At 38.8% G+C, this 16169-nt stretch overlaps 1 protein-coding gene across 1 annotated transcript in view; it reads right to left on the reverse strand.

The window, feature by feature from the left end:
* The window catches only part of Lrrk (Leucine-rich repeat kinase), a 1005461-nt gene that overhangs the window by 171288 nt on the left and 818004 nt on the right, over positions 1 to 16169 (reverse strand). The window contains exon 35 of the mRNA XM_070091737.1: positions 8449 to 8666. Within this exon, the coding sequence (XP_069947838.1) occupies positions 8449 to 8666 (218 nt within the window). The remainder of the gene's footprint in view (positions 1 to 8448; positions 8667 to 16169) is intronic.

Here is a 16169-nt window from a genome sequence, read left to right on the forward strand (position 1 = left end):
GATATATCAGATCACTTTCTAGTTGTAGCTACACTGAGAGTAAAAGGTAGATGGGATACAAGGAGAATAGAAGCATCAGGGAAGAGAGAGGTGAAGGTTTATAAACTAAAAGAGGAGGCAGTTAGGGTAAGATATAAACAGCTATTGGAGGATAGATGGGCTAATGAGAGCATAGGCAATGGGGTCGAAGAGGTATGGGGTAGGTTTAAAAATGTAGTGTTAGAGTGTTCAGCAGAAGTTTGTGGTTACAGGAAAGTGGGTGCAGGAGGGAAGAGGAGCGAGTGGTGGAATGATGATGTAAAGAGAGTAGTAAGGGAGAAAAAGTTAGCATATGAGAAGTTTTTACAAAGTAGAAGTGATGCAAGGAGGGAAGAGTATATGGAGAAAAAGAGAGAGGTTAAGAGAGTGGTGAAGCAATGTAAAAAGAGAGCAAATGAGAGAGTGGGTGAGATGTTATCAACAAATTTTGTTGAAAATAAGAAAAAGTTTTGGAGTGAGATTAACAAGTTAAGAAAGCCTAGAGAACAAATTGATTTGTCAGTTAAAAATAGGAGAGGAGAGTTATTAAATGGAGAGTTAGAGGTATTGGGAAGATGGAAGGAATATTTTGAGGAATTGTTAAATGTTGATGAAGATAGGGAAGCTGTGATTTCGTGTATAGGGCAAGGAGGAATAACATCTTGTAGGAGTGAGGAAGAGCCAGTTGTGAGTGTGGGGGAAGTTCGTGAGGCAGTAGGTAAAATGAAAGGGGGTAAGGCAGCCGGGATTGATGGGATAAAGATAGAAATGTTAAAAGCAGGTGGGGATATAGTTTTGGAGTGGTTGGTGCAATTATTTAATAAATGTATGGAAGAGGGTAAGGTACCTAGGGATTGGCAGAGAGCATGCATAGTTCCTTTGTATAAAGGCAAAGGGGATAAAAGAGAGTGCAAAAATTATAGGGGGATAAGTCTGTTGAGTGTACCTGGTAAAGTGTATGGTAGAGTTATAATTGAAAGAATTAAGAGTAAGACGGAGAATAGGATAGCAGATGAACAAGGAGGCTTTAGGAAAGGTAGGGGGTGTGTGGACCAGGTGTTTACAGTGAAACATATAAGTGAACAGTATTTAGATAAGGCTAAAGAGGTCTTTGTGGCATTTATGGATTTGGAAAAGGCGTATGACAGGGTGGATAGGGGGGCAATGTGGCAGATGTTGCAAGTGTATGGTGTAGGAGGTAGGTTACTGAAAGCAGTGAAGAGTTTTTACGAGGATAGTGAGGCTCAAGTTAGAGTATGTAGGAAAGAGGGAAATTTTTTCCCAGTAAAAGTAGGCCTTAGACAAGGATGTGTGATGTCACCGTGGTTGTTTAATATATTTATAGATGGGGTTGTAAGAGAAGTAAATGCGAGGGTCTTGGCAAGAGGCGTGGAGTTAAAAGATAAAGAATCACACACAAAGTGGGAGTTGTCACAGCTGCTCTTTGCTGATGACACTGTGCTCTTGGGAGATTCTGAAGAGAAGTTGCAGAGATTGGTGGATGAATTTGGTAGGGTGTGCAAAAGAAGAAAATTAAAGGTGAATACAGGAAAGAGTAAGGTTATGAGGATAACAAAAAGATTAGGTGATGAAAGATTGAATATCAGATTGGAGGGAGAGAGTATGGAGGAGGTGAACGTATTCAGATATTTGGGAGTGGACGTGTCAGCGGATGGGTCTATGAAAGATGAGGTGAATCATAGAATTGATGAGGGAAAAAGAGTGAGTGGTGCACTTAGGAGTCTGTGGAGACAAAGAACTTTGTCCTTGGAGGCAAAGAGGGGAATGTATGAGAGTATAGTTTTACCAACGCTCTTATATGGGTGTGAAGCGTGGGTGATGAATGTTGCAGCGAGGAGAAGGCTGGAGGCAGTGGAGATGTCATGTCTGAGGGCAATGTGTGGTGTGAATATAATGCAGAGAATTCGTAGTTTCGAACTTAGGAGGAGGTGCGGGATTACCAAAACTGTTGTCCAGAGGGCTGAGGAAGGGTTGTTGAGGTGGTTCGGACATGTAGAGAGAATGGAGCGAAACAGAATGACTTCAAGAGTGTATCAGTCTGTAGTGGAAGGAAGGCGGGGTAGGGGTCGGCCTAGGAAGGGTTGGAGGGAGGGGGTAAAGGAGGTTTTGTGTGCGAGGGGCTTGGACTTCCAGCAGGCATGCGTGAGCGTGTTTGATAGGAGTGAATGGAGACAAATGGTTTTTAATACTTGACGTGTTGTTGGAGTGTGAGCAAAGTAACATTTATGAAGGGATTCAGGGAAACCGGCAGGCCGGACTTGAGTTCTGGAGATGGGAAGTACAGTGCCTGCACTCTGAAGGAGGGGTGTTAATGTTGCAGTTTAAAAACTGTAGTGTAAAGCACCCTTCTGGCAAGACAGTGATGGAGTGAATGATGGTGAAAGTTTTTCTTTTTCGGGCCACCCTGCCTTGGTGGGAATCGGCCGGTGTGATAATAAAAAAAAAAATATATATATATATATATATGTATATATATTCTCCATGGGGAAGTGGAACAGAATTCTTCCTCCGTAAGCCATGCGTGTCGTAAGAGGCGACTAAAATGCCGGGAGCAAGGGGCTAGTAACCTCTTCTCCTGTATGTATTACTAAATGTAAAAGGAGAAACTTTCGTTTTTCCTTTTGGGGCACCCCACCTTGGTGGGATATGGCCGGTGTGTTGAAAGAAGATGTATATATATATATATATATATATATATACATATATATATATATATACATATATATACATTTTTTTTTTTTTTTTTAAACAAGTCGGCCGTCTCCCACCGAGGCAGGGTGACCCAAAAAAGAAAGAAAATCCCCAAAAAGAAAATACTTTCATCATCATTCAACACTTTCACCACACTCGCACATTATCACTGTTTTTGCAGAGGTGCTCAGAATACAACAGTCTAGAAGCATACACATATAAAGATACACAACATATCCCTCCAAACTGCCAATATCCCAAACCCCTCCTTTAAAGTGCAGGCATTGTACTTCCCATTTCCAGGACTCAAGTCCGACTATATGAAAATAACCGGTTTCCCTGAATCCCTTCACTAAATATTACCCTGCTCACACTCCAACAGATCGTCAGGTCCCAAGTACCATTCGTCTCCATTCACTCCTATCTAACACGCTCACGCACGCTTGCTGGAAATCCAAGCCCCTTACCCACAAAACCTCCTTTACCCCCTCTCTCCAACCCTTTCGAGGACGACCCCTACCCCGCCTTCCTTCCCCTATAGATTTATATGCTTTCCATGTCATTCTACTGTGATCCATTCTCTCTAAATGACCAAACCACCTCAACAACCCCTCTTCTGCCCTCTGACTAATACTTTTATTAACTCCACACCTTCTCCTAATTTCCACACTCCGAATTTTTTGCATAATATTTACACCACACATTGCCCTTAGACAGGACATCTCCGCTGCCTCCAACCGTCTCCTTGCTGCTGCATTTACCACCCAAGCTTCACACCCATATAAGAGTGTTGGTACTACTATACTTTCATACATTCCCTTCTTTGCCTCCATAGATAACGTTTTTTGACTCCACATATACCTCAACGCACCACTCACCTTTTTTCCCTCATCAATTCTATGATTAACCTCATCCTTCATAAATCCATCCGCCGACACGTCAACTCCCAAGTATCTGAAAACATTCACTTCTTCCATACTCCTCCTCCCCAATTTGATATCCAATTTTTCTTTATCTAAATCATTTGACACCCTCATCACCTTACTCTTTTCTATGTTCACTTTCAACTTTCTACCTTTACACACATTCCCAAACTCATCCACTAACCTTTGCAATTTTTCTTTAGAATCTCCCATAAGCACAGTATCATCAGCAAAAAGTAACTGTGTCAATTCCCATTTTGAATTTGATTCCCCATAATTTAATCCCACCCCTCTCCCAAACACCCTAGCATTTACTTCCTTTACAACCCCATCTATAAATATATTAAACAACCATGGTGACATTACACATCCCTGTCTAAGACCTACTTTTACCGGGAAGTAGTCTCCCTCTCTTCTACACACCCTAACCTGAGCCTCACTATCCTCATAAAAACTCTTTACAGCATTTAATAACTTACCACCTATTCCATATACTTGCAACATCTGCCACATTGCTCCTCTATCCACTCTATCATATGCCTTTTCTAAATCCATAAATGCAATAAAAACCTCCCTATCTTTATCTAAATACTGTTCACATATATGCTTCAATGTAAACACCTGATCTACACATCCCCTACCCACTCTAAAACCTCCTTGCTCATCCGCAATCCTACATTCTGTCTTACCTCTAATTCTTTCAATTATAACCCTACCGTACACTTTTCCTGGTATACTCAGTAAGCTTATTCCTCTATAATTTTTACAGTCTCTTTTGTCCCCTTTCCCTTTATATAAAGGGACTATACATGCTCTCTGCCAATCCCTAGGTACCTTCCCCTCTTTCATACATTTATTAAACAAAAGTACCAACCACTCCAACACTATATCCCCCCCTGCTTTTAACATTTCTGTCATGATCCCATCAGTTCCAGCTGCTTTACCCCCTTTCATTTTACGTAATGCCTCACGTACCTCCCCCACACTTACATTCTGCTCTTCTTCACTCCTAAAAGATGGTATACCTCCCTGACCAGTGCATGAAATTACTGCCTCTGTTTCTTCCTTAACATTTAAAAGTTCCTCAAAATATTCTCGCCATCTACCCAATACCCCCATCTCCCCATCTACTAACTCCCCTACTCTGTTTTTAACTGACAAATCCATATATATATATATATATATATATATATATATATATATATATATATATATATATATATATATATATATGTATATATGTATATATGTATATATGTATATATATATATATACATATATATATATGTGAAAAGTGGGTTATAATAAGCGTGTATGCACCTGGAGAAGAGAGAAGTGTAGAGAAGAGAGAGAGAGATTTTGGGAAATGTTGAGTGAATGCGTGGGGAGTTTTGAATCAAGTGTGAGAGTAATGGTGGTTGGGGATTTCAATGCTAAAGTGGGTAAAAATGTTATGGAAGGAGTAGTAGGTAAATTTGGGGTGCCAGGGGTAAATGTAAATGGGGAGCCTTTAATTGAGCTATGTGTAGAAAGAAATTTGGTAATAAGTAATACATATTTTATGAAAAAGAGGATAAATAAATATACAAGGTATGATGTAGCACGTAATGAAAGTAGTTTATTAGATTATGTATTGGTGGATAAAAGGTTGATGGGTAGGCTCGAGGATGTACATGTTTATAGAGGGGCAACTGATATATCGGATCATTATTTAGTTGTAGCTACAGTTAGAGTAAGAGGTAGATGGGAAAAGAGGAAGGTGGCAACAACAAGTAAGAGGGAGGTGAAAGTGTATAAACTAAGGGAGGAGGAAGTTCGGGTGAGATATAAGCGACTATTGGCAGAAAGGTGGGCTAGTGCAAAGATGAGTAGTGGGGGGGTTGAAGAGGGTTGGAATAGTTTTAAAAATGCAGTATTAGAATGTGGGGCAGAAGTTTGTGGTTATAGGAGGGTGGGGGCAGGAGGAAAGAGGAGTGATTGGTGGAATGATGAAGTAAAGGGTGTGATAAAAGAGAAAAAGGTAGCTTATGAGAGGTTTTTACAAAGCAGAAGTGTTATAAGAAGAGCAGAGTATATGGAGAGTAAAAGAAAGGTAAAGAGAGTGGTGAGAGAGTGCAAAAGGAGAGCAGATGATAGAGTGGGAGAGGCACTGTCAAGAAATTTTAATGAAAATAAGAAAAAATTTTGGAGCGAGTTAAACAAGTTAAGAAAGCCTAGGGAAAATATGGATTTGTCAGTTAAAAACAGAGTAGGGGAGTTAGTAGATGGGGAGATGGAGGTATTGGGTAGATGGCGAGAATATTTTGAGGAACTTTTAAATGTTAAGGAAGAAACAGAGGCAGTAATTTCATGCACTGGTCAGGGAGGTATACCATCTTTTAGGAGTGAAGAAGAGCAGAATGTAAGTGTGGGGGAGGTACGTGAGGCATTACGTAAAATGAAAGGGGGTAAAGCAGCTGGAACTGATGGGATCATGACAGAAATGTTAAAAGCAGGGGGGGATATAGTGTTGGAGTGGTTGGTACTTTTGTTTAATAAATGTATGGAAGAGGGGAAGGTACCTAGGGATTGGCAGAGAGCATGTATAGTCCCTTTATATAAAGGGAAAGGGGACAAAAGAGACTGTAAAAATTATAGAGGAATAAGCTTACTGAGTATACCAGGAAAAGTGTACGGTAGGGTTATAATTGAAAGAATTAGAGGTAAGACAGAATGTAGGATTGCGGATGAGCAAGGAGGTTTTAGAGTGGGTAGGGGATGTGTAGATCAGGTGTTTACATTGAAGCATATATGTGAACAGTATTTAGATAAAGATAGGGAAGTTTTTATTGCATTTATGGATTTAGAAAAGGCATATGATAGAGTGGATAGAGGAGCAATGTGGCAGATGTTGCAAGTATATGGAATAGGTGGTAAGTTATTAAATGCTGTAAAGAGTTTTTATGAGGATAGTGAGGCTCAGGTTAGGGTGTGTAGAAGAGAGGGAGAATACTTCCCGGTAAAAGTAGGTCTTAGACAGGGATGTGTAATGTCACCATGGTTGTTTAATATATTTATAGATGGGGTTGTTAAGGAAGTAAATGCTAGGGTGTTTGGGAGAGGGGTGGGATTAAATTATGGGGAATCAAATTCAAAATGGGAATTGACACAGTTACTTTTTGCTGATGATACTGTGCTTATGGGAGATTCTAAAGAAAAATTGCAAAGGTTAGTGGATGAGTTTGGGAATGTGTGTAAAGGTAGAAAGTTGAAAGTGAACATAGAAAAGAGTAAGGTGATGAGGGTGTCAAATGATTTAGATAAAGAAAAATTGGATATCAAATTGGGGAGGAGGAGTATGGAAGAAGTGAATGTTTTCAGATACTTGGGAGTTGACGTGTCGGCGGATGGATTTATGGATGAGGTTAATCATAGAATTGATGAGGGAAAAAAGGTGAGTGGTGCGTTGAGGTATATGTGGAGTCAAAAAACGTTATCTATGGAGGCAAAGAAGGGAATGTATGAAAGTATAGTAGTACCAACACTCTTATATGGGTGTGAAGCTTGGGTGGTAAATGCAGCAGCGAGGAGACGGTTAGAGGCAGTGGAGATGTCCTGTTTAAGGGCAATGTGTGGTGTAAATATTATGCAGAAAATTCGGAGTGTGGAAATTAGGAGGTGTGGAGTTAATAAAAGCATTAGTCAGAGGGCAGAAGAGGGGTTGTTGAGGTGGTTTGGTCATTTAGAGAGAATGGATCAAAGTAGAATGACATGGAAAGCATATAAATCTATAGGGGAAGGAAAGAGGGGTAGGGGTCGTCCCCGAAAGGGTTGGAAAGAGGGGGTAAAGGAGGTTTTGTGGGTAAGGGGCTTGGACTTCCAGCAAGCGTGCATGAGCGTGTTAGATAGGAGTGAATGGAGACGAATGATACTTGGGACCTGACGATCTGTTGGAGTGTGAGCAGGGTAATATTTAGTGAAGGGATTCAGGGAAACCGGTTATTTTCTTATAGTCGGACTTGAGTCCTGGAAATGGGAAGTACAATGCCTGCACTTTAAAGGAGGGGTTTGGGATATTGGCAGTTTGGAGGGATATGTTGTGTATCTTTATACGTATATGCTTCTAAACTGTTGTATCCTGAGCACCTCTGCAAAAGCAGTGATAATGTGTGAGTGTGGTGAAAGTGTTGAATGATGATGAAAGTATTTTCTTTTTGGGGATTTTCTTTCTTTTTTGGGTCACCCTGCCTCGGTGGGAGACGACCAACTTGTTGAAAAAAAAAAAAAAAAAAAAAAAAAAAAAAAAAAAAAAAAAAAAAAAAAAAAAAAAAAAAAAAAAAAAAAAAAAAAAAAAAAAAAAAAAATATATATATATATATATATATATATATATAGATATATATATATATATATAATATATATATATATGTATATATATATATATATATATATATATTTATATATTTATATATTTATATATATATATATATATATATATATATATTTATATATGTATATATATATATGTATATATGTATATATATATATGTATATATGTATATATGTATATGTATATATATATATATATCTATATATATCTATATCTATATATATCTATATATATCTATGTATATCTATATATATCTATATATATCTATATATATATATAGTAAGTGAAAACTTTAAGAATTAATGAAAGGGGGAAAGTACTGCAATGTTTGTATCAATGTAAAACCAATTGTTTCACCTTTTATGTAAATATTTAAGTATTTCCAGCACCCCTATAATTACAGATATGCCAGTTCAATAACCTTACCTCTCGAGGCATAACAAAGTAATTTCTGATAATATCAACAACTGCATCATCTGCCAAAATCCTGGTGATTAGCCGTGACCAAAACCCAGAGGGAAAATATGACATGAGCAGGAGTCTTCTTATTGCAGCGTGTGGAGCTGAGCGATGGGTTACTTGTACAGCTGGAACCTCTGAGGATGGAGTTGTACCAGGTTCAGCAGTTTCTTTCTTGGGACTCCCTGGTGAAAGAAAATGACCTGTAAAACAATCCTGACCCTCAGAGTAATCCTATGTTATTTCTTATCTGTTAATGGTTTCAGGAATACTTGCTTCTGTGATCCAGTGTCAGACAGGCTTCTTAAACTGGATAAGAAATAAATAACTATAATACAGAAACATACAAAAATAAAGGCAGGTATATACTAAATGTAAGCAAAAGTTTTTTAAGATTTACCTGTTATGTCTTTACATATGTACTGTATATTGATTACCTTTTCCCAAGGATCTCATAACAATGCACAAAACATTTTACTTTAAAAAATTATAAACTTTAGTAACCAATTAAGTAAAATTGCTGACTGCTGCTTGCTGAAAAAAAAAAGAATGAGGTGTTTCGAAAGATAGAAGAAAATATATTTGCCTATGGGTCACTGACTCGTAATGTTTTTATGTTGTGGCAAGAGCTATTATATTTAATTAATGATGGAAAATGTGTTTAACTCTTTGGGTGACCTTACCATAGTGGGGAAGAGCTCAGTGCCTTCTAGGCACTGAGTATACTAATATCCTCACATACAATAGGGCCCCCATATACAGCGGGTTAGGTTCCAGGCTACCTCTGTAAAGTGGAAATTGCCAAAAACAGAATGCCCTTTTTTTCCACTCATAAATACATATAAATTTATGCTACCATATATTAAATTAGCAATAGAACTAGGCATTAAAAAACAAAAATGTAAAATACATATATTACATATCTTAAAATATGTGTGGTCTTAATGTAGGGTGAGAGATGAGTAGTATTTATTGTAGGAAGTCAGGTGGTAGGTATGGTAGCTTGCCCGGCTACCACACCTACATGTAATGTGTGACATTTAAAGCACCCCAGAATGATAAATACACATACAATACACTCATTACTTACTTTAAAATTTGTGTAGCTTTAACGTAGGATAAGAGGTGAGTATTTATTGTAGAAAGTCAGATGTGGTAGCTGGGCAACCTACCATGCCTACATGAAATATAAGACTCAAATTTAAAGCACCCCAGGGCAATTATTGTTATTATTATTATTACCATCGACATACCTTGTTCACCGAGTTTAATCATTTCTAACAATTACCCTTAGATGCCATTGTAAACAAGAGAGAATGAGTAAATGAAAGAGAACGAGAGAGACACCAAGAATGTAAAATATAGATGAATGCGTATTAATACCTGTCTGATTATAGATCATTCATGTTCATTCCTGCATATGTTTGCGAAGAAGCTTTTACCACAGTACAAACACCTTACATTGTGTACAAGTTGTCTTCATGTTGGTGCAGTAGAATAAATAGCAGCAACACTCCTATTCTCATGCAACACTATTTTTTGAGAGAATGATGCTACGAGTGAAGGCATACGAAAGGAATAACTTTTTACAGTTACGCACAGTAATAGTATTGTGTACACATTTTCTCTGGTGTTGGACTAGAGAAAACATAATTCTTGCCGTCACTCATAGCAAGCTGCCCAGCTGCCACATCTCATATTTATGTCAATTTATTCTACTGTGGGTGTACGTATAATGTTTATTTTTATTTTTTTTTTTTCAACAAGTCGGCCGTCTCCCACCGAGGCAGGGTGACCCAAAAAAGAAAGAAAATCCCCAAAAAGAAAATACTTTCATCATCATTCAACACTTTCACCACACTCACATTATCACTGTTTTTGCAGAGGTGCTCAGAATACAACAGTTTAGAAGCATACACATATAAAGATACACAACATATCCCTCCAAAGTGCCAATATCCCAAACCCCTCCTTTAAAGTGCAGGCATTGTACTTCCCATTTCCAGGACTCAAGTCCGACTATATGAAAATAACCGGTTTCCCTGAATCCCTTCACTAAATATTACCCTGCTCACACTCCAACAGATCGTCAGGTCCCAAGTACCATTCGTCTCCATTCACTCCTATCTAACACGCTTGCTGGAAGTCCCAGCCCCTTGCCCACAAAACCTCCTTTACCCCCTCTCTCCAACCCTTCACACCCATATAAGTGTGTTGGTACTACTATACTTTCATACATTCCCTTCTTTGCCTCCATAGATAACGTTTTTTGACTCCACATATACCTCAACGCACCACTCACCTTTTTTCCCTCATCAATTCTATGATTAACCTCATCCTTCATAAATCCATCCGTCGACACGTCAACTCCCAAGTATCTGAAAACATTCACTTCTTCCACACTCCTCCTCCCCAATTTGATATCCAATTTTTCTTTATCTAAATCATTTGATACCCTCATCACCTTACTCTTTTCTATGTTCACTTTCAACTTTCTACCTTTACACACATTCCCAAACTCATCCACTAACCTTTGCAATTTTTCTTTAGAATCTCCCAAAAGCACAGTATCATCAGCAAAAAGTAACTGTGTCAATTCCCATTTTGAATTTGATTCCCCAAAATTTAATCCCACCCTTCTCCCGAACACCCTAGCATTTACTTCCTTTACAACCCCATCTATAAATATATTAAACAACCATGGTGACATTACATATCCCTGTCTAAGACCTACTTTTACCGGGAAGTAGTCTCCCTCTCTTCTACACACCCTAACCTGAGCCTCACTATCCTCATAAAAACTCTTTACAGCATTTAATAACTTACCACCTATTCCATATACTTGCAACATCTGCCACATTGCTCCTCTATCCACTCTATCATATGCCTTTTCTAAATCCATAAATGCAATAAAAACTTCCCTACCATTATCTAAATACTGTTCACATATATGCTTCAATGTAAACACTTGATCTACACATCCCCTACCCACTCTGAAACCTCCTTGCTCATCTGCAATCCTACATTCTGTCTTACCTCTAATTCTTTCAATTATAACCCTACCGTACACTTTTCCTGGTATACTCAGTAAACTTATTCCTCTATAATTTTTACAATTTCTTTTGTCCCCTTTCCCTTTATATGAAGGGACTATACATGCTCTCTGCCAATCCCTAGGTACCTTCCCCTCTTTCATACATTTATTAAACAAAAGTATCAACCACTCCAACACTATATCCCCCCTGCTTTTAACATTTCTGTCATGATCCCATCAGTTCCAGCTGCTTTACCCCCTTTCATTCTACGTAATGCCTCACATACCTCCCCCACACTTACATTCTGCTCTTCTTCACTCCTAATGTTTATGTTATGCAAAATGTTTCTTATATAATTTTGAAAAAAATATCATATATTTTTTTTTTTTTTTTTTTTTTTTTTTTTTTTTTTTTTTTTTTTTTTTTTTTTTTTTTTTTTTTTTTTTTCAACAAGTCGGCCGTCTCCCACCGAGGCAGGGTGACCCAAAAAAGAAAGAAAATCCCCAAAAAGAAAATACTTTCATCATCATTCAACACTTTCACCACACTCGCACATTATCACTGTTTTTGCAGAGGTGCTCAGAATACAACAGTCTAGAAGCATACACATATAAAGATACACAACATATCCCTCCAAACTGCCAATATCCCAAACCCCTCCTTTAAAGTGCAGGCATTGTACTTCCCATTTCCAGGACTCAAGTCCGACTATATGAAAATAACCGGTTTCCCTGAATCCCTTCACTAAATATTACCCTGCTCACACTCCAACAGATCGTCAGGTCCCAAGTACCATTCGTCTCCATTCACTCCTATCTAACACGCTCACGCACGCTTGCTGGAAATCCAAGCCCCTTACCCACAAAACCTCCTTTACCCCCTCTCTCCAACCCTTTCGAGGACGACCCCTACCCCGCCTTCCTTCCCCTATAGATTTATATGCTTTCCATGTCATTCTACTGTGATCCATTCTCTCTAAATGACCAAACCACCTCAACAACCCCTCTTCTGCCCTCTGACTAATACTTTTATTAACTCCACACCTTCTCCTAATTTCCACACTCCGAATTTTTTGCATAATATTTACACCACACATTGCCCTTAGACAGGACATCTCCGCTGCCTCCAACCGTCTCCTTGCTGCTGCATTTACCACCCAAGCTTCACACCCATATAAGAGTGTTGGTACTACTATACTTTCATACATTCCCTTCTTTGCCTCCATAGATAACGTTTTTTGACTCCACATATACCTCAACGCACCACTCACCTTTTTTCCCTCATCAATTCTATGATTAACCTCATCCTTCATAAATCCATCCGCCGACACGTCAACTCCCAAGTATCTGAAAACATTCACTTCTTCCATACTCCTCCTCCCCAATTTGATATCCAATTTTTCTTTATCTAAATCATTTGACACCCTCATCACCTTACTCTTTTCTATGTTCACTTTCAACTTTCTACCTTTACACACATTCCCAAACTCATCCACTAACCTTTGCAATTTTTCTTTAGAATCTCCCATAAGCACAGTATCATCAGCAAAAAGTAACTGTGTCAATTCCCATTTTGAATTTGATTCCCCATAATTTAATCCCACCCCTCTCCCAAACACCCTAGCATTTACTTCCTTTACAACCCCATCTATAAATATATTAAACAACCATGGTGACATTACACATCCCTGTCTAAGACCTACTTTTACCGGGAAGTAGTCTCCCTCTCTTCTACACACCCTAACCTGAGCCTCACTGTCCTCATAAAAACTCTTTACAGCATTTAATAACTTACCACCTATTCCATATACTTGCAACATCTGCCACATTGCTCCTCTATCCACTCTATCATATGCCTTTTCTAAATCCATAAATGCAATAAAAACCTCCCTATCTTTATCTAAATACTGTTCACATATATGCTTCAATGTAAACACCTGATCTACACATCCCCTACCCACTCTAAAACCTCCTTGCTCATCCGCAATCCTACATTCTGTCTTACCTCTAATTCTTTCAATTATAACCCTACCGTACACTTTTCCTGGTATACTCAGTAAGCTTATTCCTCTATAATTTTTACAGTCTCTTTTGTCCCCTTTCCCTTTATATAAAGGGACTATACATGCTCTCTGCCAATCCCTAGGTACCTTCCCCTCTTTCATACATTTATTAAACAAAAGTACCAACCACTCCAACACTATATCCCCCCCTGCTTTTAACATTTCTGTCATGATCCCATCAGTTCCAGCTGCTTTACCCCCTTTCATTTTACGTAATGCCTCACGTACCTCCCCCGCACTTACATTCTGCTCTTCTTCACTCCTAAAAGATGGTATACCTCCCTGACCAGTGCATGAAATTACTGCCTCTGTTTCTTCCTTAACATTTAAAAGTTCCTCAAAATATTCTCGCCATCTACCCAATACCTCCATCTCCCCATCTACTAACTCCCCTACTCTGTTTTTAACTGACAAATCCATATTTTCCCTAGGCTTTCTTAACTTGTTTAACTCGCTCCAAAATTTTTTCTTATTTTCATTAAAATTTCTTGACAGTGCCTCTCCCACTCTATCATCTGCTCTCCTTTTGCACTCTCTCACCACTCTCTTTACCTTTCTTTTACTCTCCATATACTCTGCTCTTCTTATAACACTTCTGCTTTGTAAAAACCTCTCATAAGCTACCTTTTTCTCTTTTATCACACCCTTTACTTCATCATTCCACCAATCACTCCTCTTTCCTCCTGCCCCCACCCTCCTATAACCACAAACTTCTGCCCCACATTCTAATACTGCATTTTTAAAACTATTCCAACCCTCTTCAACCCCCCCACTACTCATCTTTGCACTAGCCCACCTTTCTGCCAATAGTCGCTTATATCTCACCCGAACTTCCTCCTCCCTTAGTTTATACACTTTCACCTCCCTCTTACTTGTTGTTGCCACCTTCCTCTTTTCCCATCTACCTCTTACTCTAACTGTAGCTACAACTAAATAATGATCCGATATATCAGTTGCCCCTCTATAAACATGTACATCCTGGAGCCTACCCATCAACCTTTTATCCACCAATACATAATCTAATAAACTACTTTCATTACGTGCTACATCATACCTTGTATATTTATTTATCCTCTTTTTCATAAAATATGTATTACTTATTACCAAATTTCTTTCTACACATAGCTCAATTAAAGGCTCCCCATTTACATTTACCCCTGGCACCCCAAATTTACCTACTACTCCCTCCATAACATTTTTACCCACTTTAGCATTAAAATCCCCAACCACCATTACTCTCACACTTGATTCAAAACTCCCCACGCATTCACTCAACATTTCCCAAAATCTCTCTCTCTCCTCTACACTTCTCTCTTCTCCAGGTGCATACACGCTTATTATAACCCACTTTTCACATCCAATCTTTATTTTGCTCCACATAATCCTTGAATTAATACATTTATAGTCCCTCTTTTCCTGCCATAGCTTATCCTTCAACATTATTGCTACTCCTTCTTTAGCTCTAACTCTATTTGAAACCCCTGACCTAATCCCATTTATTCCTCTCCACTGAAACTCTCCCACCCCCTTCAGCTTTGTTTCACTTAAAGCCAGGACATCCAGCTTTTTCTCATTCATAACATCCACAATCATCTCTTTCTTATCATCTGCACAACATCCACGCACATTCAGACTTCCCACTTTGACAATTTTCTTCTTCTTATTCTTTTTAGTAATCTTTACAGGAAAAGGGGTTACTAGCCCATTGTTCCCGGCATTTTAGTTGACTTTTACAACACGCATGGCTTACGGAGGAAAGATTCTTATTCCACTTCCCCATGGATATAAAAGGAAAATTAATAAGACCAAGAACTATTAAGATAAAATCAAAGAAAACTCAGATGAGTGTGTATAAATAAATGTGTACATGTATGTGTAGTGTGACCTAAGTGTAAGTAGAAGTAGCAAGACATGCCTGTAATCTTGCATATTTATGAGACAGACAAAAGACATCAGCAATCCTACCATCATGTAAAACAATCACAGGCTTCGTTTTACACTCACTTGGTAGGACGGTAGTACCTCCCTGGGTGGTTGCTGTCTACCAACCTATATTAACGGGATATACAACATTTAAAGTGACCCATAACAATTATTTTATTTTATTTTATTATCACACTGGCCGATTCCCACCAAGGCAGGGTGGCCCGAAAAAGAAAAACTTTCACAATCATTCACTCCATCACTGTCTTGCCAGAAGGGTGCTTTACATTACGGTTTTTAAACTAACATTAACACCCCTCCTTCAGAGTGCAGGCACTGTACTTCCCATCTCCAGGACTCAAGTTCGGCCTGCCGGTTTTCCTGAACCCCTTCATAAATGTTACTTTGCTCACACTCCAACAGCACGTCAAGTATTAAAAATCATTTGTCTCCATTCACTCTTATCAAACACGCTCACGCATGCCTGCTGGAAGTCGAAGCCCCTCGCACACAAAACCTCCTTTACCCCCTCCCTCCAACCTTTCCTAGGCCGACCCCTACCCCGCCTTCCTTCCACTACAGACTGATACACTCTTGAAGTCATTCTGTTTCGCTCCATTCTCTCTACATGTCCGAACCACCTCAACAACCCTTCCTCAGCCCTCTGG

The sequence above is a fragment of the Cherax quadricarinatus genome, chromosome 37 (genome assembly GCF_038502225.1).
Source record: "Cherax quadricarinatus isolate ZL_2023a chromosome 37, ASM3850222v1, whole genome shotgun sequence".
In the NCBI taxonomy this organism is placed as follows: domain Eukaryota; kingdom Metazoa; phylum Arthropoda; class Malacostraca; order Decapoda; family Parastacidae; genus Cherax; species Cherax quadricarinatus.